This window comes from Vanacampus margaritifer, chromosome 1 (genome assembly GCF_051991255.1).
Source record: "Vanacampus margaritifer isolate UIUO_Vmar chromosome 1, RoL_Vmar_1.0, whole genome shotgun sequence".
Taxonomy (NCBI): Eukaryota; Metazoa; Chordata; class Actinopteri; order Syngnathiformes; family Syngnathidae; genus Vanacampus; species Vanacampus margaritifer.
The window spans coordinates 37,524,565-37,550,092 of record NC_135432.1 but is presented as its reverse complement, the minus strand read 5'-3'; the positions used below and the strand labels follow the sequence as shown (position 1 = coordinate 37,550,092).

Genomic DNA, 25,528 nt, shown 5'->3' with positions numbered 1-25,528 from the left:
ATTCCAAGCAGAAAAGACTGTCCATTGTATTGTATTTTTTAGTGTCATCACAAGTGACGACGAACTAATGGGTAAACTTGTATAACAATAAATCATGTTGAAATGCAACTAAAAACATTACCTGACCAGTTAAAGATTTATGGTGTTAATAGTATAACCGCAGTAGAATAAGAAATGTTGTTTTAAATCAGTGGTTCTAAACCTGGGTTCAAACCCCAGGGGTTCAGTGAGAAGTCTCAGGGGTTCGGCGGAGGCCAAGACACACACCCGACTTAAATGATTCATGATGATACATCTTTCTTGACCATCATTGGCTGCAGGTGATCACGCTACATTGCTTGGCCTATTTGTGCTGCAGGGAATTTGGTGGGCTCAGTAGTTGATTTGTAGTTGTTGTGATGGTACATCGTGTGATTTCTTTATTATTGTAGTCCCTTCATACTAACTATGTCGAGTATATATAAAAAAGAAAGTATGTATAAGGAAACATATGGTGTTCAGGGTTCAATTCTGGGGACCCTGCTGTTTTCCTCATATCTGCTGTCCCTGTGTTGCATCTTAAGAAAACAGCGGTGGTTATTTTAAAGTGCTCTATAAATATAGAATTGGGTTGAGTCAGCTTCCTAACTGCATGATTTGCAATGCCAAGTTAAGCAATTCTAATCCAGCACAACCAGCTATCTAGCAAAACTAAAATAACACTTCCTTAAACTGCTTGGAGCTGGGGAATACAAGAATACAATGCTTTCTGAATTCAAGGTGAGAACCAGATTTGATAAAAAGTGTAATCTCCCTATTTATTTTGTTCACCAGTAAACTCTATATCCGTCTTGAATTTGAAAAAAATATATATTATATTTTCATTTTCAATAATGAAGGGTTCGGTGAATGCGCATAGGAAGCTAGTGGGGTTCAGTACCTCCTACATTTTAAACGTTGACCAAAAAGGAAGTTGGATTAACGTCACAGAACAGATTGCGATTGAACTTGGAGGTACCGCTATAGGCAGACGGCAGAGATTTGCACCTCACCTGGTTCATAATAGAAGATTTTCGCCCCAGGCGGTTATCGGGAAAACGGAAACGGCTCCTCTTGCTGCCGTCGTCCGACTCGGACTTGACAAACTTCTCACTGTCGCCTTTCTCCTTCTCTTGTTCCTTCTGTCGCCACTTCTTCTTGCGGTTGCGTCGCTCTTTGGCACTCTTGGAGCTGAGCTTGGACATCTCAGAAGAGCTGCATGACAGCCGCCCTCCTCCGTCATCCTCGACCGCATCCTCCGATACTGTTCCAGCTGAAGTTGCCATGGCAGCGGTCTGAGGATAAAATATAAGTATAGCATCTAACAGTAACAGCACGATGGTCTTCTCCCCCAAAATACTGACTTGAGCTTCTTCCTGCTGTTTCTTGAGCTGCTCCAGCATAGCTTTAAACTCCTCCTCCTTCTGCAGGGCCTCCTCCATGGTGGCTTGGTTCTGCTCCTCGTAGGCCATGGCCACCACAGCCAAGATCAGGTTGACCAAGTAGAAAGAACCAACAAAGATCACCAACACAAAGAAGATCATGTAGGTCTTTCCTGCCGCCCTCAATGTCTGTTGGGAGGGAAACATTAAATGATGAGCTCTGTTAGTGGGGAAAAGGCACTGCAGCTTTAGTGTTAGCTTAAGCGCTATTAGCGACAGTCACATGAAAAATCAACTTTTTGGAGCTTTTAGCCATGTTAAAATGCTAATTCCTCACCAAAAACATCACCAAAGTATTTTTTCCTCCATTTGCCCCTCTATTGAGAAATTCTAGGTCATTTTGCTCTCCAAGCACTATTCAGAGAAGAGCTTCAGCAGGAGCCGGCTCGGACGAGAGGGGGCGCGGCAACCACATGGGGAGAGGCTGGGTTTTACTGAACCAGACGTTTTACTTCCGCATTAAAAAAAGAACCAGCAAAACACCTAATATTTCATGAAAAATTACATCGCCATGGTGTCAAAGGTAAATTTTTATAATTATATGCCTATAGTTAACTGTGGAAGGGCTTAAAATACCGTGATCTAATCCCTTTAATTTATACACGTCTTGACGTTAGGACACGCTTGGGTTGGGAGGGTCTGGTGCTTGGAGAGCAGGAATGACCAACCATGCTCAGAGATGGATGAACGGAAGAAAACACCACTTTAGGGTGTTTTTGGTGAGGAATGAGCATTTTAACGAGGCTAATAGCTTCCAAAAGTTGATTTTGCATGATACAGACCTTTTAAAGAGTTCAATGTTTATGATGGCCAACACATAGAGTTAAGCCAAGTCACAGACTCCATGGACAATAGCCAATCGGGAAGCTCGCTGAAGCTGGCGTTGTTGCCAGACACAAAATGTGGTGTAGGGTCTCTCATACTTTCAAAATATGTTCTGATATTAAAGTCATGTCATGACTGGTTGTCAACTACTTTTATCGTGTTCTATTACTATTATTCATATAGTGAAAAGAGCTTACACTGTAGAGGTCAGCTTAGCCTCAATGGGCATCATACACTAAAAGTGCATCCACACAAATTTGTGCTCAAAGTGCATTGGGCAGTTCGCCACTATTTTACTCATGACTGCCACCTCTGGCTTAAAGTGTAATTGAACTCTTTGTGTCAAGCTTGAATAAATGCTTCGGTTTTTCAGTTTTTGGGAGTTTGAGCTGGAGTTTGGGCTGTGCTCAAAGCCTCTTGTTTATTTTTTTCAATTTCTATCCCAATTGTGTCTGATGCTAGCTAACACAACACTACATGTTTGCGTGGATGAGCATGACGTCACCCTCCAACACTCCTTCCCTCCCCCTGTGGAATGTTCGCCCCGAAATGCTCTGAACTTATCACTTTTTTTTTACACGCGCCTGCCCCCTCTAACTGCAGTCTCTGTGTCAAGCTTGCACAAGGCAACACTCCACTCCTCTCCACCTCCAAGAAAATGTGGAGTGTTCGTCCCAAACACTCAAAACAGAAGGGAAGATACAAGCTGATAGGTGCAGTTACAGTTAAAAAGTCAGGGCTCTTTGTATTCATCTGGGCATTGGTGGCGGATGCATAATGTAGAAAAATCTTTAACATTAACATTCTAAACTCCACAATGCATCTTTAAGTTACAATAACATAAAGGCTGAATGATTTTTATTTTTTTTTACAGTGTAGAGATGGCAACAACCACTGCACCCACGAAAGGGATACCTGCATACCTGTGTATATATGTTCATGACATTAAAGACTGCACAAATACAGGTGCTCGTCAATTTTTTTTTTTTATATCCTCAAAAAGTTGAATAATTTCTGTAGTTCCATTCAAAAAGTCAAACTTTTATATCTTATAGATTCAGGGGCCACAACTTAAGTCATTTCAAGTATATATTTGTTTATTTTTACATTATTTGGGCTTCCAACTCAAAAAACCCATGAAAACAGGATGTCAAAAAATTTGAATAATGGGATGAAATCACTATGCATACTTCCCGGTGTTTAGCATGGGGAAAAAAGATGTATGTATGGTATTTTCAAAACGATATGTCAATCTTCAATAGTTGGTTGGATTCCCTTTGCCTTAATCACTGCCTCGATGCGCCTTGGCATTGCCTGGGGGTCCTGGAAGCCCAGGCTTTATTGATGCTTGCTGTCAGATCTTTGTTTTTGGGTCTGGTGGCCCTCATTTATATTACTGTATTGCGGCCCTTGTTTTCTTCTTGTAGTACAGTATGTTTTTGGGTCTGGTACTGTTTGTGCAAGGTTTGTGCTAAGTATGCCTTTTGGAATTATGGCCATACAGTTCAACCTTGGTTTTATTGGACCCTAAGAAAAACTCCCCAACACGTGGGAAAATGTGTTATGGTCCAATGAAATCAGGTTGAACTTTTTAGCCATAATTCCAAATTAAACAAGTACAAAAGAGATTTTATTCTTAAATACATTAATCGAGCAAATGAACTTATGCAGCAGATTTCATGGGGCAGCCTATAGTTTTGCCCTTATAAGTCTTTACTCTTACCCTTATAAACATCCATCCATTATCTGAACTGCTCATCCTCAAAAGGGTCGCGGGCCTTATAAACATTTCATTTGTAACATTTCATGAACGCAGCAATGTCAATTGAGCTTGATATAGAAAAAAAAAGTATGCTTATGGTAATGCTCTATAGAGCAATTGATCAGTGCATTGACGAGCGTGCTTATGAGCACTGTCGGTGAACATGTCAACTTTACCAGCATGTAGAGGTTTTCCCAGAAGTCCTGTGTCATGAGTCGGAAGAGAGCGAGGAAGGCCCATCCGAAGCTGTCGAAGCTGGTGTAACCGTAGTTTGGATTCCTTCCAGCTTTCATGCACGTATATCCCTCCGGGCAACGGCTGAAGGAGGCAGGGAGGAACGTTTCAGAATGACTTAGGCCCCGTCCACAAGGAAGCAAAGCCGGCTTCGTTCCTCAAACAAATCTCGTACACACAAAAGCATTTCAAGACTTGCGTGTATCCAAAAGAAGACGCTGAGGACATTTAAAGGCTGTAATGTATATGCCAAGTCTGGAGTGGCGCTGTAGCAAAGCCACAAAGAGTTAACGGAAAGCGTAGAAGAAAAATCAGCAAAGAAGACAGACACTTTTTTTTTTACTTTATTGCAATCTACAGAACAAACATGGCTTTGCATGTATTAAAACAACATGAAAAAGACGAACACAGGAAAAGTGACAATGGCGGGTGATTCAAGTACAACACCGCTTGTTGAACGTGGGAATAAAGAAGCAAAATATTTTGTTGCAAAAGCATAAGCAAGCTAAGAAGGCTGCGCAAAACGACTACGACACGGCTATCCGCCAATTGTTGTTGACAGATTGACGGTTAGCGCAGTCATGCAAGAATTGGCGCATACGTCATCAATCTGCGACAATGCAATGCGTCGTCATCGAGCTGCAACCATTACATCATCGCTGGAGGAGTATCCTGCGTAAGGTTTTCCAGATGGACGCGTGCGGTGCGCGTATTGAAATCTTTCCACTCTGGAGCCCGGTTTCAAAGGTGATCGGTTTCAAGCTCCGAAACTGCGACGTCATGTGGATGAACGGCTTAAACGGTAAGAGACTTGTGAGGATAAATTGAAACTGGCTTTCGTGTGGACGGGGCCTAAGTCTCTTTACAGTGGTACCTGGAAGTCGGAACACCCAAAATGTTGTACAAAATATGTTGCTGAAAAATAGGGTCCCAAATTTAAACCATTTTTGGAGTTCATCATATGCGAGCATCAGTGCATCTCACTAGACATCTTGGCCAACTAAAGGATTAACTTTTTGTTTGTTTGTTTGGAACACTTACTCTGAAAGGACAAAGAGGGGATTTTAAGTTATTTTTACATCTTTTATTTTGGTAGGTTTGTACTTCCTGTTTCTCTTCCATTCTCATGGGCTTGATTGTACTTTTGGACATCGGCATTTTGTTACCAAGCAGCTTTTTGTGGACGAAGGGCTTGAGTAGAAATGCTCAGAGATGGGAGAACCATGTTTGATGGTGTTTTTAGTAAGGAAAAAGTATTTTAATATGGCTAAAAGCTCATAAAAGTTGATTTTGCATGATATAAGCCCTTTAAAGTGGAAGTCAACCCTAAACATTTCTTGACAATAATATGTTATATGTGATCTCACTAGTCTAAACAAGACATTCTGATTAATATCACATTTGTAGAATTAGAATCATGAAGCAAAATCCAGCCATTTTTATCCATCTCAGGGGGCAGCCATTTTGCCACTTGCTGTCGACTGAAGATGACATCAATGTGGCTCAGGGCTCAGCCAATGACCAATCACAGCTCACCTGTTTTCTGAAGCTGAGCTGTGATTGGTTGTTACCTGAGACCTGAGAAACATTGTCAACTTCAGTCGACAGCAAGTGACAAAATGGCCGCCCCCTGAGATACATAAAAACGGCTGGATTTTGCTGCTTATTTCATATTCCACTAACGCAATACTAACCAGAATACCATATCTAGACCAGTGGGGCTGCATAGAACATATTATTGTAAAAAAAAAAATAGGCTGACTTCTCCTTTAAAATATTTTTAAGCTGATAATGATAATTCGTTTAATTAATTGATTTCTACATTGACTCAGAGGGATCACCCCACGCTGTTGTCATATTATTGAATAACGATAATATAATATAATATAATAATTATTATTAACGAACTATAATGGCATAAACTCCCTACGTCTGCAGAGCTCAGAATCCGTCTGCCAGCGTCATGCTAAATTTCACCAAAATTGAGCTACACCACCTGCGCCACAACTTAGACCTGCATTTAGCTAGTCTAAAACCTGGTCTACATTTAGTCACCAAATCGCTAGGTTTGTCGTGGGTATATGACAGATAATGCCAGAACACTTATCAAGGCATAGGGCGATCTACTGAATTCACAAACTCGTTAAACTATACTTGCCCTGGCACGAAACTGAAGATATGCCTGTTTTTACGCACGGGAGCCTATGTACAAAACAAGGGCCCTATGTTTGTTCCAAAATTGGGTTATATCAGGAATGGAACTAATCTTAAACCGAAGACTCCGTGTACAATTAATAAAAGTTTTCAATCATAGTAAGAAATTCTGTTTTGAAAGTTGACCAAAAATAAGTTTGACTAGTGTCAACATAATACGTTTGTTTTTATTTATTTTATATTTACTATGTCAACTCATTGCAGGCGTACCGAGGAGGATTAAGGACAGATACTCACCCTGAGTCTGAGCTGTTCCCACAGAGAAGAGCATCGATCTGGCCGGGCAGGATGTAGAAATTTGCTGAAGAACAGAAAAACACGCTGCAGTGAGGCATTAGTCGCATTTTATGCGGCAAGATTTGTTCTGTAATGTAACATAATCATGTTATTCTGTAAAATGTCAATTCATTGAGGCCAAAGGGGAAATTTCAATTCAGCTCAATACTTTTTGTCTCAGCGTTGCCAAAATGACATTGTGTGTACTTGTGGCAGCTTATTGGCTGACTCGTACACTGAGCCAGCCATGCCAGTTCACTCACTAAGCCCTGCCCTCTTCTCCCACTTACTTTTGTTCATGATGTACTCGTCCCAGTCGAATCCCTGGCTGCCATTGTTCAGGTAACTCTCGGTTCTGTTGATTGGCCAGAAGACACACTTGTGGCGCAGGTTGCCCATGAATAGCTGCAGACCAATGAGTGCAAAGACACTGAGGCAGAAGACGGTCAGGATCATCACATCGGAAAGCTTCTTGACAGACTGGATGAGGGCGCCCACAATGGTCTTCAGGCCTGAAGGAGACCAGTGATGACAAAGAGTGATGACACCAAGAGACCCATTTGGCAGGTATGAATCTTTCGACACTCTACTTCAAGTGTTCGGAATTTTAGAGGCGCTCTTTGTCTTTGGCAAATTGGACAACAATACCGACGATACAGCAATTGCGGGATTATTAAAATTTAAAAAAAAAATTTTTTAAATCATGTCATGAGTATTAGATTTTGTTGAGTATCTGAGGGCGGAAATACACCATAACACAACAAAATACTGTTGCAATACTGTGCAAACAATATCAATAGTATCACAATTTAAAGGAAGAAAAGCATCTATAATGCATCACCATATCTGCATGGCAAATTTATGTAGAAGTTGCACATGTGTTATTGAATATGTGAACATGATTACTGTTTTTACAAAATCAAACTGACGAAGATGGAGGTATCATAGAGTCAAAATTACCGTAAAGTACTTGGACATTGATTACCTGTCGGTCCAGTCGTTTTTAATTGGCACAATTACCCTTTCTTTATGTATTTAACCTGTATTAATCCAGGTAAGATAATTGAAAACAGATTCTGCTCTATTCTGAAATGATTATGCTTAATTTATCTACTGCATACACTGTAAAAAAAAAAAAAAAGTACATTTTAAGTAAATTCTAAGTAATATACTAATAATAATATTCTGGTAATATTCTAGTGATATTTTAAGTAGAATTCTAAGTAATTCTAAGTAAATTTTACAAGTACCGTTTTGAGTTAATTTGACCAGTTTATTAAAAAAAAAAAAAGGTTACTCTAACATTGAGGAACAAACTCGTGACCTTCAGCTTGGGATGGGAGACAGCCACTCTACCACTCTACCACCTAAACCACACCACTCTTGCTGTTTGTTACTGTGCTGCATTGCTGGTGTGTCCAATAGTAAGATAAAATTAAACTGGTTTCTTGGCGGTACGAAGAATCTACCTGACACCATCAATATACTAACACACAGCAGGAGCGGCATAACTCAGGTGGTAGGTGGCTTTCTCCCAACCTGAAGGTTGTGGGTTAATTCCTCAACCCTTGAGTAGCTTAATTATTATTATTTTTTAATAAACTGGTAAAATGTACTCAAAACTCTCCTTGTAAAATTTACTTAGAATTTCTGAGTGAAAAAACTTTACTAGGTTCTTTCAAGTAAATACTTGTTTTGTTTTTATTTAATTTATTCATTTATTTATTTACAGTGTAAGAATTTAAACGTGAGCGTTAAGAACGGTCACTACACTATCATTAAAAATATATAGTGATGCCAAATCCATAAATGGAATTTCAAGACATCATGTGCAAGAGAGCAGTAAAGGCAGTAAATGCATTTAAAATATACAGTATCTCTCTATCGATGTAACTACACATCTTTAACCAAAATGACAGCTTACACACAACTGTAGAAACAAAAACAAAAAAGAAATATCCAAGAACCTTCCCACTCTTTTCAAAATGGTCCAAGAGGATAATTGGAGTTTACATTTGATTGCCAATTGTGCATGGTGTGAGAGAGAGGGGGAAGGCTGCAGAAAAGTAAGAGGAAAGCACGGCAGCACAACAAGGGGCCATGAGACGGAGGCACAGGCAGGGTTGGGGTGAGGAGAGGGGGCGTAAACCACATGCAGGTCATTTAAACTCCAAGGCTGAACAGGTAGCAATTCAATGCCAGCACCATGGCGTGTGGCCGCTTTGCTTAACTGCCTGGTGTGAGGTGTCACGATGACATCAGAGTGCCACCCTAGCAGGTAAACAAGCATCCGGTTAGCTAGCACCTGGGGCTAAAGCCAAACTGTGTTTTTTACTTTTGGACCTTGATTTGACACCTACGGGGCTAGGCTACATTAAGATTGTATGGCAGGGTGAGAACCATTTTAGTGGTCCTTGATAAATTAATTTACCGTATTTTTCAGACTAAAATTCACACATTTTTTCATAGTTTAGCTGGCCCTGTGACTTATACTTAGGTGTATATCGCTGGCGTCGGGCCGAAACCGCACAAGTCACAATTTGGTAAACTACATAATTTTTCAAAAATCTGTACTATTGGTCAGTCCACACATATGGGTGAAAGAAAGAAAGAAAGAAAGAAAGAAGCCAGTGCCACCTTCCTTATAGCATGCTAAAGAGGGTGGCAGAAAATGCACCAAAAGTATTTGCCAAACGCCAAACAAAAGTCAGGAAGACATGGAAGCAGGAGAAACAGTAGTCACGGCAACGACTGTGTGACGTATCCCCAGTTTAGCATACGGCTTCCTTACACCACAACAAAGATTTGCTGCAGCAAAAGGTTCAATAACTGACCAGGACTATTTCTACCTTTAGCCTAAATTTTTGGCCAGTTAATGTAAGCCATTTTAAATTAAAAAGAAAACCGATACCGTAGTCAGAACTGTAAGTTTCATCCAACAGGAACTCTTCTCCTACAGTCAACACAGGCTGCGTTTGAAGAGATTTTTTCTCTTCATGATGCGTTTTTTGACTGGTGCGACTTAGACTTCAGGACAGCTTTATAGTCCAAAAAATATTGTACTTTACAGACAAAAGTCATCCAACTGTTGCCTCTGGAATTTAAATTGTAGAAAAGAAGAAAACATACTCTTGTACACAGTAAAGTCTGTAGTGTAAATTTGACTATTTAGATAGGAACCAAATAGACTCAGTTTTAGAGTTAACTAAGATTTACAAAAGGAAGAGAGTAAAAAAAAATGGAAAAAATCAAATAAAACTTTCTCAAGGTTTGAGGTACGAACTCAGGACCTTCAGGTTGGGAGACTGCCACACTACCACCTGAGCTATGCCCCTCCTACTGTTTGCTTTTCTCCAAGAGACCAAATAAGATGTATTTGGTCTGGAGGAAGATTCCATGCAATCATGGAATCAGCTGCAGCTGACATGAGCGATAGACTAGCAGAACGCAGGAGCTGTGTGGCTCAGAGAGTAGATTGGCTGTCTCCCAAGCTGAAGGTCGTAAGTTCGTACCTCAACCCTTAAGTGACTTTTATTTTATTATTATTTTTTTCAGTTTTTTATTTTACTCTCATCCAAGTGTAAATATTACTCTAAAACTGAGTCTATTTGGTCCCACTTTAAATAGCGTCAAATTTACTCTACAGAATTTATTGTGTACAAATGTTTTTCATTTCTCCGTGAGGTTGTCCAGAGGAAGCATGACACCTGCTCAACATCCTCCATTGACGGACACGTAAGACTTGGGTCAGTGTCATTCACGAATATCAATTCAAGTCAAGTTCACACTCTGCATCTTCTACCCTCTACTCACTGATTCTTTTTCTTTCTGGGTTGTAAAGAAGAGGGAGTGAAAAATCAATAATTAAACTAAAAACTAAGCAAAAAGGAGGAAAAATCAAACTGTCAATGCCATTTGTCAGCCAAGCTCTTGGTAGAATAAGATTAGAAAAGCAAGTGACTGAGAAGCATCATGCAGCATAAGAGATATGTTGACAAACTAGGCTTGGCAGTCTTCATACATTAATAACTTTGTGGGTATATGAGGGGCGACGATGATCCTGTTTAGTTTTGTGCAACAACATTACTGAGTGTTTTATTTGACTTGCAGTTGTTTTTTTTCTTGTCAATTTGAGAGACACGGTCACATTAATCAGATAAACTAACGGATTGTTGGGAAAGAGATGAGTGCACTCCAACAATGTTACTACTAAGGCATCTTGCTTATGTTGCTTATGGGGGTCGGGGGCTCAGAGAGTTAAACCACAGCTGCTGTGGAAACCAACCTCAAAATGAGAGTGCTACTGGGACAGAAGAAGAGTGCAGACACATTGGAAGGCCCTTGAGGAGACTGCAAAGCCTATCAAAAATGTATTAGTACCATTTTTGATGATTTTGGAGGATAAAAAGAACTAAAAAAAATGTCTGTCTCCAATTGTTTTTGCTGCTGCTTCAAAATCATAATTGTATTCATAGTGAGTAGAAAAGAAAGGGTGGGAAGATCAGCCTTAGTGTTTAAACGGAGTCTCACCTGGAATGACAGAGATAGTTTTCAATGCTCGGAGAACTCTGAACGTTCTCAGCGCAGATACATTGCCCAGGTCCACAAACTCTGTTATATATCTGGAACAGGGGAAGGATCACACACAGAACACACACGATGACCAAAACCAAACACGGCAAGAGCACAACACCAGCGCACCAGGAGGAAAAACGACGCCACTCACAGAGCCTGTCCACGGAGGAGAAGGGTGGAAGGTAAAGAAAGAAAGGAGGACACACACACCTAACACCGACCCCGCCCATTCGCCCCCCCAGCCACCAACCTGCCCAATCCTATCTTACCTGGAATGACAGAAATAGTTTTCAATGCCCTCAACACCCTGAACGTGCGCAGGGCTGAGACATTGCCTAGGTTTACAAACTCTGTTATATACCTGCAGGATCAAACCACAGTTACAACAGCTGGTTATTTTCATGTGCACACATAAGCACAAGAAAAGTGTACAGGTGAAAGGATCGATAGCTATACAGTGGTACTTCCACTTACGAGTTTTGTAAGATACGAGCAGTCGCTGGGCAGAGTTTTTGTATTGAAAAACTTTAAAACTATGATGAAACAAACATAATTACAATTTGCTTTTTTATCCAGAGCACATTCACTTTGTCGTACGAAATGCCAATTGCTTAATGCTAACACGCAATGCAATACACCAAAGACGGGCTAACAAAATTAGCATTGATGCCATGGTAATTTTGTACCTTTAAATAACCCACAAGCGGTAGGAAGACATGCAAACAGAACATACAACAATATTTTTCCGAGAAAAACAACTAACATTATTATTATTATTATTATTATTATTATTATTATTATTAGCTTAGTAGCTGATTAGCTCTTGTCTTCTGTGTTTAATCATCAAATTGGCATTGGTGTTTTTAAAGGTGCTGGAGTGGATAAAAGGCATTTCCGTTCATTTCAATAGAGAAAGATGATTTGAGCATTTTGAGTTACAAGCGCGGTTATGTAAGAAATGAAACTCGTAAATCAAGGCACCACTGTGTACTCATATGTAAAGTGTACAAAATGCACAGTCGAGCACAATGTATCCCAGCAGACATGCCTCCAGTTGACCTTTCACGAACATCCACCTCCCCCTGGCAACTGCTGCTAGGTCGTTTTCAGTGTGACACTTCCACCCTAGAGAAATATTACCTAATTCTTGGATGAGGACATTTAAGCAACATGCCTTTGAAGGTTTGCAGCTAACGCATACAGATGGCTGAGCCAAAGTGAACATCCCCTCCAACACTGTACCTATTCCCTTTTACTATTGCGGTAATTCAAAAGCAAAAATCAACACATCTATACAAATGTTGCAACTAGAAGCACTAAACTAGTTTAGTTTAGCAAGCTGAGTTTAGCTGAACACGTAGCTAAGCATGTAGTAACTAATCCTGACCAAAAAAAAAAAAAAAAACATAAGAATCATGCTATTAATTTACACACAGTAGATTTAGGTACACAACAAAAAAATCCTGTCAACCTCGCTCAATAATTTGTGCTACTGCAAGTTCCCCAAGCACATCTTTTAACCATAATTGCCTTTTAGAAGAGAAAAAAATAATCCATTGTAAACCGTCAAGTCACATGTGTTGGACCTCTTATCTATTATCTATGTGCACAAAAAATGGCATGGAATATATACAACCAACATGATATAATGTTTCATCAGCTCTTGTTTTCAAAACGGCGTAAGTTATAGTCATATCAGGTGACAAAAACTATCTTTGTATTTCATTTCACCTTAAAGGGGAGTTTGCAATTAAAAACAAAACAAAAGCTAATCTTGATTTAACATTTGTTAAAAGTCAGTATGAGCTGACAGTAGTAAATAATGAAAATCATCTGTGGGGAAAAGAATGTACTTTGTGCAATTCGACCTCCCGCCAGACTTAAGCAAATTAATTTATTCTTCCACCCTATCAAAGACTATCCGTGTGTCTCGTGTGCTGTATTTATAAGGAATTTACAGTGTCGCTTCAATTGGCGACAACTCATTTTATAAATGCACCGCATTGCACGCATCTGTGAAAATACCAACATGCGGTCAAACGCGTGTCTGTGCAGTGGGAAAGCTTGCCACAATAGCAGCCGTGGCCAATATTAACTTATTTGTAGTGCTAATGCTAATTTAGTATTACTTAGTATAGCTATTTTGTTGAAGCTGTGAATGCCTTTTTAAGGCTATTCGTTAAGATTCCAGACTTTTACAATCGCAGGTCTTTATGAATGGTCATGTTTGCGAATTTGGCTGGTGCTCGTTAGTGAGGGGCGTGGCTTTGCTCAGAGACTCGGGGGAATGGTGATTACCGAAGTAAGGCTCAAATATTGCAAACATTGCAAACTCCCCTTTAAAGCAGCATTTTACTATGAATTCCATTTTACTTTAAAGCTAAGTCTTGCCGACATTATTCATTCCAGTGTTTTAAACATCCAACATTGTTTGGGACACCCTACAGTGTGATGTATGGTAGATATGTTGGCCAGGGAAGAAGAGTTCACATAATACAAGAATGGTTGAAAAGAAAAAATCTGTATGTCCGAGGCGTCACGGTGAGTCGAGTGGAAACCTTGAAGTCCCAAAGAGAAATACTAGTGATGTTTCTCAGCAACAATGAAGGAAATACAGAAGATGAGTTGTCAGTCAGATCATACAGTACAACAGTACCTTGAAGTTGAAACTCCCCAAAACTTTACGAACCGTCATTATACATGACATCATCATCTGGCATCAGCTGTTAGCATGCCTCACTAGGCCACATTTCAGCCAGCATGAAAGAATTAGGGTGATATTTAAGTGCTGCTATCCTGGTAGTTTGCTACTACTTGTTCCTCTGTTGTTGGCTAATATCGAGCAAATTGATTTGATTTGGATTTTCCATGAGTGGTGTGGCACATTTGGGTAAATCAATTTGTAATATTTGACAAGAAGTAGCACTGATAAAGTAGTGCTAGCTAGTCAGCTGTCAAGGGAGCATCACGTTTGTATCCTCCCGATTTGTGAGCGGAAATAGTAATTTAACGTGTAAAAGTACAACTTTATTAAATGTAGTGCTTTTTTACACAACTTAGTTTAACAACTGCAATTTACAATATCATATATAAGTATATATTAAATATGATTTACTATATACACACACATTCAAAGGTATTTTTTATAGATGTACCACAATTTCAGGAGAATCAGAACAAGACCTGCAACTCACATCGGCGTCTTTCCAGAACGTTTTTTTTTTTAATGTAATCCTAAATTGGATAAATCCTTTGTATAATTTCAAATGATACTTCTTTAATATATTACTCATAATGATATAACATCTAGTCATGTGGTACACAGTTACGGGAATGCTTTAGAACCAGGAAGCTTGCAGTAAGAACAACATCTGGGCATTCCGTCCATTCTTGCTTTTGCTTTTGCTTACTTTCAATTGGAACAGTAATTGGGCCACGACTGATGACGTTTCACAAGATCACAAGCACGTAAGTATGGACAAAAACGCATATTGAGTGTTTAATTTATATCTAGGGTGGCCAGACGTCTGGAATTAGGGCAGACAGTCCTAATTTTCAGTTACATGTCCGTCGCTGGTTTGTCCACCTTTTCAGCCGCGTTGACTTATGTGACCCAACATCAGCCCCGCCGGCCCGCCTCCTGCCCACGTTTGTCAACTGGTCTGGAATTAGCCAAGAGTGAGAAATTCTCATATATCATTGCTTCAATAAATGTAAACAAAGCTCCATGTGTGGCTATCTGATTATGTCATTTCATCCCAGTGTTCCTTAACTGTTTAACTGAGCCCGCTAGCAAGCAAAAAAAGGCAGCGCTAGCAAAAATGCCAAAACGCTGGACATCTTTCAATATTGAATGGACGAAAGAGCACAACTTCCTGGTTAAAAGCAGTCGAGAGTGGTTTCACGGTTTCTGCATGCTTTGCCGGTGTGATGTGGACGTGAGCAGTCAGGGCAACGCAGTCAGAACGTCACGCGAAGATGGAGAAGCTTAAAGCAAGAGGCGAGCAGCAGGTGCGCCATCATTGAAGACATTTTCTCCTTGTTATTTGCTTTTCAAAATAAGTTATGTTTTGTGGCACGTTGCACTTTTACAGAAGCAAGTCACTGCTTAATGGTTTAACCCATTAAAGGGAGAAGAGTTTTGGAGTGGCTTCAACTGTAGAAGTGTGATCACACGCTCCCGGCCTTAATGGGTTAAAAACATGGTAGGCTACTGGAAACGGAAAAAAATTGTCAAAAAGAAGTTTGACTTTCAAATGATATTTTTTTACCATTTAGTTACACAAACATGATCTATAATCTATGCAAACTTTATTGTTGATGAGAATACACCGCGAGTCTGATGTACAGTGTTCCCTCGTTTTACGCTGCGGTTAGGTACCAAAAAATACTCGCAATAAATGAAATCCGCAAAGTAGTTATAGCTTTATGTTTTCCATTTATTATAAATGTTTTAGGGCTCTAAAACCCCTCACCTCACAGTTTATACTCCTTTGTCATTGAGGCATTTACATTTTCTCACATTTCTCTCTTGTTTAAACATTCTCAATGTTCAAACCTTCAGCTCACCGCTCCCTCAGGGGATGGGTCAAATGCGGAGAACAAATTTCGCCCCACTTAGATGGGTGTGACAGTCAGTGGATCTTATCTTATCTTATAAATTTGATATAATAGGTACATTAATGTAAAAAAATTAATAAAAAAGAAAAAGGCATGCAAAATTGCACTAAAAAAAACTGTGAAACACGAGGCCGTGAAAAGTGAACACTTATTTTTTTAAAATGTGTCCTCCTTCTTGGCCTTATGAAAGTGGCCACCCTATTTACATAACGAGTGGTTGGCTTCATTCGATGCTTGTGTGACAATGGTTATGAGCACTTCTAATTGCGTTTTTTATTGTTTTTTAATATGAATGTTAAACTCATTTTCTTCTGGTTCTATTTCTGTGACAATTACATTAAAATATTGCCTGTATAGTTAAAAAAAATAAAACAAACAGGCTTTATTATTGTGACAGTTTGACTATAGAATAAATGATCACATATATAATTGCTCTCAAAAGGAAACGTAGTTTGAACCTAGAAAAATTCCCGCGGAAATTTTGAATGGGACTGCTGACTCTTGTAAATGAGCTGAACAGTTTAAAATTTAATGTGGAAGTTAACCATAATCAACAGAAACTAAAAATATGTCACTGTCACTTTAAGAGCGCACACACATTTTTGACTTGGAGCCGTCACGCGCCCCACATTCCAATGAGATTGTATGAGAGTAGCACCCCTTGAACAAAAGCCTCTCACGGCTTAACGGTTAAAGATACAGATTCAAGAAATGGCTCGTTAGAACGGCAAGGGTTTGGGGAACACGAGCATGTTCTCATTTTTTTAATCGGATGAAAAATGACCAAATGAGAGCAGGTTGAAAACTTATGATTCATCAGAAATGAAGAGCGAAAGGCGCCTGAATTTAACATGGAAGAGATAGGCGAGTTCGTCCGACTTGTCCTCTCATAAAGTGAAAATAAAGGTACTAAATGACACCTTAGCCAAATAAAAGTTAATTTGTCTGAAAGAAGACACTCGTGACTACAAAATGTGAGAATTTGATGTCTAGTGAGCAAAGATTGTGGCCATGGTGACGAGTTGAAGTGAAACTTTTGGAAGTACATTTATTTGTTCCCGCCACTCTAAAGTTAATTGCTCCACTATGGCACTTGCAATACACAACAATGGGAGAAGGCTATTTGTCTGCTGTTTGCTCACTATCTTTGAACCCGGTACGGGCCGCATTTAAGCGGAAAAATCGGTGGAAGATTAAAAAATAAAAATAAAAACTAGAAAAATTCCCGCGGAAAATTTGAATGGGACTGCTGACTCTTTGGTAATGAGCTCAACAGTTTAAAATTTAAACGACTGGAATCGGTCAAGAAATGTGGAAGTTAACTATAATCAACATCAACTAAAAGTATCTTACTGTCCCTTTAAGAAACATGCACATTCACGCACGCACATTTGACTTGGAGACGTCACGCGCCCCACATTCCATTGAGATTGCATGAGAGTAGCACCCCTTCAACAAAAGCCTCTCACGGCTTAACGGTTGAAGATACAGATTCAAGAAATGGCTCGTTAGAACGGCAAGGGTTTGGGGAACACGAGCATGTTCTTATTTTCTTAATCGGATAAAAAATGACCAAATGAGAGCAGGTTGAAAACTTATGATTTATCAGAAATGGAGAGAGGAAGGCGCCTGAAATTAACATGGCAGAGATAGGCGAGTTGGTCCGACTTGTCCGAGCTTAAAGGGAAAATAAAGGTACTAAATGACACCTTAGCCAAATGAAGTTAGTTTGTCTGAAAGAAGACACTCGTGACTACAAAATGTGAGAATTTGACGTCTAGTGAGCAAAGATTGTGGCCATTGTGACGAGTTGAAGTGAAACTTTTGCAAATAGAAGTAGACTTTTCTTTTTTCCCGCCACTCTAAAGTTAATTGGTCAACAGAGTGGCGGTAGAAGCCTAATTCACTCACTGTCTTTGAACCCGCACCGAGGGGAGAGCTTTCATTCCTTAAAAAATATTTCGACACTGAGCTAAAGATGGGAAAAATTCTTACAAAATGAGCTAAAATTCGTATCGGTCAGATAACGTATGCGTGCGCAGCGTGTCTTGGAAAAAGGTGCTTTAGGTGTGTGATTTTGTCTTTCCATTTCCCATTCATTCCTATGGCACTTTTTGGGGTAGTTTTTGGGGTATTGCGTCGCCATGGTAAGTGGGAATTCCTAGAAAAATAATGCCGCACCGAGTCCGATCGAGCCGCATCGTTTGATACCTCATTTGTCCCGGTGCGATCTACGGTACGGGCCGCATTTTAGCGGAAAAATCGGTGGAAGATAATATAATAATATTTGCTATAATAATAATAAGCCCATTTTCTAGGAATAGTAATATGTGCTGCTTGCTTGCTACGCAAAGCAGTCCCATAATAATAAGCCCATTTTTCTAGGAATAGTAATATGTGCTGCTTGCTTGCTACGCAAAGCAGTCCCATAATAATTTACGCAACAATAAACCCCTTTCTGTAGGATAGTAATATGTGCTGCTTGCTTGCTGCGCAAAGCAGTCCCATAATAAACCCCTTTCTGTAGGATAGTAATATGTGCTGCTTGCTACGCTCAGCAGTCCCATAGTAAACAAAATGGAAGTCTTTTTGTCATTTGGGAAGAGATTGTGGTCAAACTTCAAAGTACCACTATACTTTCTCTGCCCACACTTCTCAACACCACCAATTGCATCATGTGGGCTTCTTTCAGTAGAAATCTCCAAGTGGTAACATAAGAGAGAAATACTTACGCCATGGAGATGACCATAAAGTCCAGCCAGTTCCATGGGTCTCGGAGGAATGTAAAGCCATCTATACAGAATCCTCGTGCCGTGATTTTTACAAGAGACTCAAATGTATAAATTCCTGTGAATGTGTACCTGAAAGACAATGGTATCGACAGGGTCAATTCAATTCACAACATATCATCAAATAACAACAATCTTAAGTTAACACATGCAAAGCATACAGTAGCACTAGACTTGAGGCACAAAGTTTAAACATGATCATTTTGAGAGAGATAATATTGAAAGATATACTTACTCTACTTGTTTTGACCACTCGGGAGGATCACTAAAGGTCATGAATATACAGTTGGTCAAAATAGTACACATAATGATCATGCTGAAAAGAGTGAGCAGTAGGTTAAGGGGAAAAACGATAATTGGAGGAAATGACAAACATAATGAAACTTTTTAAAACCTTGTTGTTAACATTTTGGTATTATTTACATATTATTTAGTTATTCAAATGGTTATTTTCCCATCAGTACACAAAATAAAATAGCATGAATCATATATTGACTAGCTAGACTCAATAACATCCGTGCTTCAAGTTGTGTTACTGTTCAAGTTTCATGTCCAATATACAAGAGTCCTCATCCAATTTCATCCACATATTGTTTTACATTGATCAGAAAATATAAAAGCCGTATAAAAGTCTCAAAAGGAGAATCAATAAGGAATCAGAATGATAAACAATATCAGTCCTTTGATGTCTTCCTTGTCATGTGTGGGGTCTGTCACAATTTAAAAATCTGTTGTCAAAAATCGTTGGGAGAAATTGACTCATTAAAACATTTAGGGCCATATATCAACAGATGCAAGTAATACAGATAGTAATGAACAACAGCTCAAACTGAAGTCAGCAAAATAACTTGCTTGTTCCTACTGGCAGATTATAAAGCTGTCTGTTATTCACTTCTATTTCCATGAGTGTCTACTGCCTATTCCTCGTGTGAAACACATAGGACAGATCATCATAAATAATGCACACAGGCAGCAGCATATAAAAAGGATATGAATGTATCAAAATTTTAATAGCTATTTGCCTAACCAGATTAAAAGGACTTATGAAGTACAAGGCAGGTGTGGCACTGAAACGGAAGATTGTCTTCCCCCTATTTAGCACTATAAATGTCTGTGGAGAGAAGAACAGAGGGAGAGAAAATATGTATCAGTAAATAGCACATTTGATTTGAAAAGCAACTTAAAATGCATAGACCCATTTTCTCATGCATTGGAATGCACACAAAAGCACAATTAGTGCTGCACTTAATACCATATTTCGTCCATTTGAGTTCTGAAGTTAGAAATGTGAACATGTGCATGAAACCATGTGTGACAATAAAACCAATGTATTCCGCTGGAATATGCTACATACAAAATGATATGACCAGCGGTAAGGGTTGCCGTCAAGCTGAAGAAGGAGTCCTATTGGGCCTTTTTGGCCTGTGGGACTCCGGAGGCTGCTGACAGGTACCGGCTAGCCAAGCGGAATGCGGAATGCGGCTTCGGCGGTCGCTGAGGCAAAAACTCGGACATGGGAGGAGTTCGGTGAGGCCATGGAAAACGACTTCCGGACGGCTTCGAGAAAATTCTGGTCCACCATCCGGCGTCTCAGGAGAGGAAAGCAGTGCGCCGTTAACACTGTGTATAGTGGAGATGGGGTGCTGTTGACCTCGACTCGGGACGTCGTGAATCGGTGGGGAGAGTACTTCGAAGACCTCCTCAATTCCACCGACACGCCTTCCTTTGAGGAAGCAGAGTCTGGGGACTCTGAGGTGGACTCCCCTATCTCTGGGGTCGAAGTCGCCGAGGTGGTTGGAAAGCTTCTCGGTGGCAGGGCCTCGGGGGTGGATGAGATCCGCCCGGAGTTCCAAAAGGCTCTGGATGTTGTGGGGCTGTCGTGGTTGACACGTCTCTGCAGCATCGCGTGGACATCGGGGACAGTGCCTCTGGATTGGCAGACCGGGGTGGTGGTTCCCCTTTTTAAGAAGGGGGACCGGAGGGTGTGTTCCAACTTTAGAGGGATCACACTCCTCAGCCTCCCAGGTAAGGTCTATTCAGGGGTGCTGGAGAGGAGGGTCCGTCGGGAGGTCGAAACTCGGATTCAGGAGGAGCAGTGTGGTTTTCGTCCCGGCCGTGAAACAGTGGACCAGCTCTACACCCTCAGCAGGGTCCTCGAGGTTTCGTGGGAGTTCGCCCAACCAGTCCACATGTGCTTTGTGGACTTGGAGAAGGCGTTTGACCGTGTCCCTCGGGGAATCCTGTGGGGGGTGCTTCGGGAGTATGGGGTACCGAGCCCCCTGATACGGGCTATTCGGTCCCTGTACGACCGATGTCAGAGTTTGGTCCGCATTGCCGGCAGTAAGTCGAATTTGTTTCCTGTGAGGGTTGGACTCCGCCAAGGTTGCCCTTTGTCACCGATTCTGTTCATAACTTTTATGGACAGAATTTCTAGGCGCAGCCGAGGCGTTGAGGGGGTCCGGTTTGGTGGCCTCAGCATTGCATCTCTGCTTTTTGCAGATGATGTGGTGCTGTTGGCTTCTTCAAGCCGTGATCTCCAGCTTTCACTGGAGCGGTTCGCAGCCGAGTGTGAAGCGGTTGGGATGAGGATCAGCACCTCCAAATCCGAGACCATGGTCCTCAGTCGGAAAAGGGTGGAGTGCCCTCTCCGGGTCGGGGATGAGATCCTGCCCCAAGTGGAGGAGTTCAAGTATCTCGGGGTCTTGTTCACGAGTGAGGGTAGGTTAGAGCGGGAGATCGACAGGCGGATCGGTGCAGCGACTGCAGTGACGCGGACGCTGTATCGGTCCGTTGTAGTGAAGAAGGAGCTGAGCCGAAAGGCAAAGCTCTCGATTTACCGGTCGATCTACGTTCCTACCCTCACCTATGGTCACGAGCTGTGGGTCGTGACTGAAAGAACAAGATCCCGGATACAAGCGGCCGAAATGAGTTTCCTCCGCAGGGTAGCCGGGCTCTCCCTTAGAGATAGGGTGAGAAGCTCGGTCATCCGGGAGGGACTCAGCATCGAGCCGCTACTCCTCCACGTTGAGAGGAACCAGTTGAGGTGGCTCGGGCATCTGGTTCGGATGCCCCCTGGACGCCTCCCTGGGGAGGTGTTCCGGGCATGTCCTACCGGCGGGAGGCCCCGGGGACGACCCAGGACACGCTGGAGAGACTACGTCTCTCGGCTGGCCTGGGAATGCCTTGGGATCCCGTCGGAGGAGCTGGCTGAAGTGGCTGGGGAGAGGGAAGTCTGGGCTTCCCTGCTAAAGCTGCTGCCCCCGCGACCCGACCCCGGATAAGCGGAAGAAGACGGACGGACGGACGGACAAAATGATATGAGCTATTGCAGAAATAGCCAGGATGTTCTGTCATTTTGTTAAGTAAAACACATTGGAACAAAGACAAATGGCTGCCAGGATGTTTCTATTATTAGTATGTTGTCCTATTAATGCAGCAGCCCTGATTGATCACATGTTGTCCCTCCCTTTCCTACTGAATATTTGTGTGCGTGTGTTTGTGTGTTCTGTTTAGCTGCTGTCATTCTTTCTTGCTTTTTGAGAAACCAAAAGAAACTGGCAAGCCTCTTCCTGTGAATAACTTCATAATTGTTTAAATAAAACATGGCAAAGAGCATAAAAGTTTAATGAGACACTGCATTTGCACAAGTGATATGGCCGAGCGTGCTTTAACGAGGTCTCCCTCGCTACATTAACCCCCTGGCAAAGTGTGTGAGTGTGCGTGCGTGCGTCACATGACTCAAGTCATCTGTGCATTCACAGCCAAAAACAAATCATGTGTACACAAAGCAAACTGGTACATCAACATCTCAAGGCTGAATTTGGAGCATCTTCATTGTGATCACGTTGATATAAATTTGACTGACAGAGGCGGTCCAATCAGGTCAATGAGATTTTCCGCTCCCTTACTACAAGTGCAGTGTAGCACCTAAAATGCACTTGAGCATCGGCCAGTTGTGAATGATTTCGCAAAATGCACCTAGCATGTAGGGTTGGGCAGTTTTACGGTATCTTGCGGTGTCTAAAAATAGCAACAGTGTCACTTTCAGTACCGTCATAAAAAAAAAAAAACTGCAGCACAGAAGGACCTAATATCATATTAAATATTTTGATAGCACGTATAAATGCATAGCTGTGTTTTCAACTTAATATTATTAAAATTAATTAAAACCATTAGTAGGCTATAATGTTTCTTGTAATTGCATGGGGAATGGCATGACAGAAGTTGGTTAAATAATAAAACTGAATGCATGGAAACGCTAGAAAAAAATGTTTTTTAAAAGCCCAAATTTTACGCTTAGAGAGGGTGGATTTTGAAGCATATCGAAAAAAGGAAACTACGAATTTTTGAAAACAGGTTTTGCTAATAACCACTGGCAAGACCGGATACACGTCGCACGTTTTGACTGGATATTACGTTATACGTACGTTTGTAGTCCAAAAGCAATGTGGGACGATAGAGTAAGGTATGTTTTTAAATCTGAAATCATTTTTGGATTTATTTTTAAGAAGTGAATATTAATGCTATTTTAGATAGAAAACTGCAAATAAACGCTACGGTTTATCAAGAATTACAAAAAAAAAACCTCATACGACGTCATCGCACGGCGCAGTCACTTCCTGGTCTTCTTCTTCTTTTTTTTAAATTACTGGTGGATCACATCTCTATGGTGTATACCGCCACCTACAGCAGCAGAGTCCCTTCTCAACAGAAGAAGAACAGATGGAAACGGGCGTAAGTTGCATGTCCGTTTTGCGCATTTTCAGTAAATTCGCTTAAAAAATTCGAAACAATTAGATGGACTAGTCACATGACTGTCCATAGGACGTAATGAGGCAAGATGGACAGTCTCGCAGCTCATGACTTAAGTGCATTGGTCCCCCCAAAAAATGCAACTGCTGCAATTTGGCATAATTTTGGCTTCAGGCCTGATGGCAGAAAACAAGCCAGCAAATGCCGATGCGGCTGTATGCAAAATCTTCATGAAGACAGTAATGGCTAGAGATTGAAATATCTGAGAACTCATCCATCGTTAACTGCTGCAAAAGTGAACTTGACCCTGAGTGGAATTGTCATCAAAGTGTTGTTGCTACTTTCTGTAATGCTGCAATACTTCATATTAAGTTATAAACCGGAATTCGTTTGCTGACGTTGACACGATTAGCGACCATTAACTTGCAGACAGACTTGCAGTGGTCGGTGCAAGCTACAAAATAAGTCTAAAATTTGTGACGGTATTACCGTACACCCCAGGGTAATGAGAAGTCGGTAAAACCGTGTCAAAATTTGAATACCGCCCAACATTACTAGCATGTTTAAGTGTTTTTCTTGTGTTAGATATGTTTATCGTATTAGCCTGCAACCAACAAATGTGATGCAACCAATACTGTTTATTACACATACACTCTGATTTGTTTCGCCTCACTTCCGTATTAGCTGACAGGTGGTCCCGCTTCCAGTACCGCAGGCAACAACACTGCTACTATAGATTCATTGTTCCTTTGTCACTTTTTCCTTGTAACAGGTGCCCATGCTTCCACAGGTGCTGTCAATAACAGCAACACCTAATCTACTTATTGCTTCCTTTTCTTTTTACCAATCCATTCATCTATTTTTTTTATTATTTATGTACGTATCTATTTATTTATTTATTTATTTTTAAATTGTTTTTTTGAACGAAGCAATAAGACATACAAACTTGGCAACAATCAACAATTAATTTTCAATACAAATCACAATAAAATACAATGTTCATATACAAATGTAAATTACATTTAAGAAAAAATGAAATAAATAAAATAATAATAATTAAATCCCATTACAGAAATGAATACCAATATCTTTATTATATTTCTCACTCACTCACTCACTTTCTTCCTATAGCGCACAGGCGTCACATAATTTCATGTGGCCAACAAAAGCAAATTGTGTGTCTTCTTTGTGTTTCTGGCTAAAATCTGCAGCAAAATGGCAAATTGGCCTAGTTTTTCAATTTTCAATTTGAATGCTAAATATCGTGGCTTAATCCTCAACTCTTGAATAGAAATTTGTCGGTTTTACTGCAAACAACTCTCAAGCAATAACTAGCCATTCTTGCATTGACACTATTAGAGAAGTTTGCATGTTTACTGGAAAAGTGTACTCTTGTGGAATCGCTACAGTTTCTTGGCAAATAAAACATATTGATTGTACTTGGGGGGGATAATTTGATTAACATGTGCCGTGTATGGGTGAATTTTATTTGTTTAATATACAGAAGGCCTCAACGCTGTTGCTGCAAGACATCATCTTGAAAGGTGAGTTACGGGCATATTCTCTCATGTGCTTAATTCAAAAAAGGCTGTGCACTTTTTTGGCTGTGCAGATTACGCACCTTCATAAATTGTACGCAATATTTAAATGAGGGTGTCCCCTGTCAAACTTAGTGGTGTGCGTATTTTCCCAGAGATTTAAGCATCTTTCCTCTTGCACACTCAGGATGCTGTACTGAGGAATAGCACCTCTTCAAACTTATATTGCACGTTTTGATAGAATGAACTTATTCCGTGCTCCACGTCTGATGGCCGTATCATGACAAGCGGCTGGTGATGTCTTGAATTTGTTTGAAAGCAGCTCCCAACAACGCTTAAACAACAGCCGGCTCGCTCGTTTTTCAAATTTCAACGAATGGAACAGCTCCAAATTTGCATTCAGTCATGAGCAAGATACTCTGAATTACTTTTATTATAGTAAATATTAAATTAAATAGAGAATAAAACACATGGTCCTTCAAA

The 25,528-nt window shown here is 40.6% G+C and overlaps 1 protein-coding gene across 8 annotated transcripts in view; it reads right to left on the bottom strand.

Annotated features, from left to right (window-relative positions):
- The window catches only part of scn8aa (sodium channel, voltage gated, type VIII, alpha subunit a), a 92,318-nt gene that overhangs the window by 46,605 nt on the left and 20,185 nt on the right, over nt 1-25,528 (bottom strand). For 5 of the 8 annotated variants that reach the window (XM_077553234.1, XM_077553274.1, XM_077553257.1 and 2 more), the window contains exons 3-11: nt 19,749-19,866; nt 18,991-19,081; nt 18,699-18,827; nt 11,302-11,393; nt 7,062-7,283; nt 6,733-6,796; nt 4,224-4,365; nt 1,383-1,589; nt 1,032-1,313 (exon numbers count right to left, since the gene is read on the bottom strand). In XM_077553234.1, the coding sequence (XP_077409360.1) occupies nt 1,032-1,313; nt 1,383-1,589; nt 4,224-4,365; nt 6,733-6,796; nt 7,062-7,283; nt 11,302-11,393; nt 18,699-18,827; nt 18,991-19,081; nt 19,749-19,866 (1,347 nt within the window). Of the gene's footprint in view, nt 1-1,031; nt 1,314-1,382; nt 1,590-4,223; nt 4,366-6,732; nt 6,797-7,061; nt 7,284-11,301; nt 11,394-11,615; nt 11,708-18,698; nt 18,828-18,990; nt 19,082-19,748; nt 19,867-25,528 lie in introns of all 8 variants that reach the window. The other 3 variants (XM_077553250.1, XM_077553265.1, XM_077553293.1) reach the window with 1 other exon arrangement.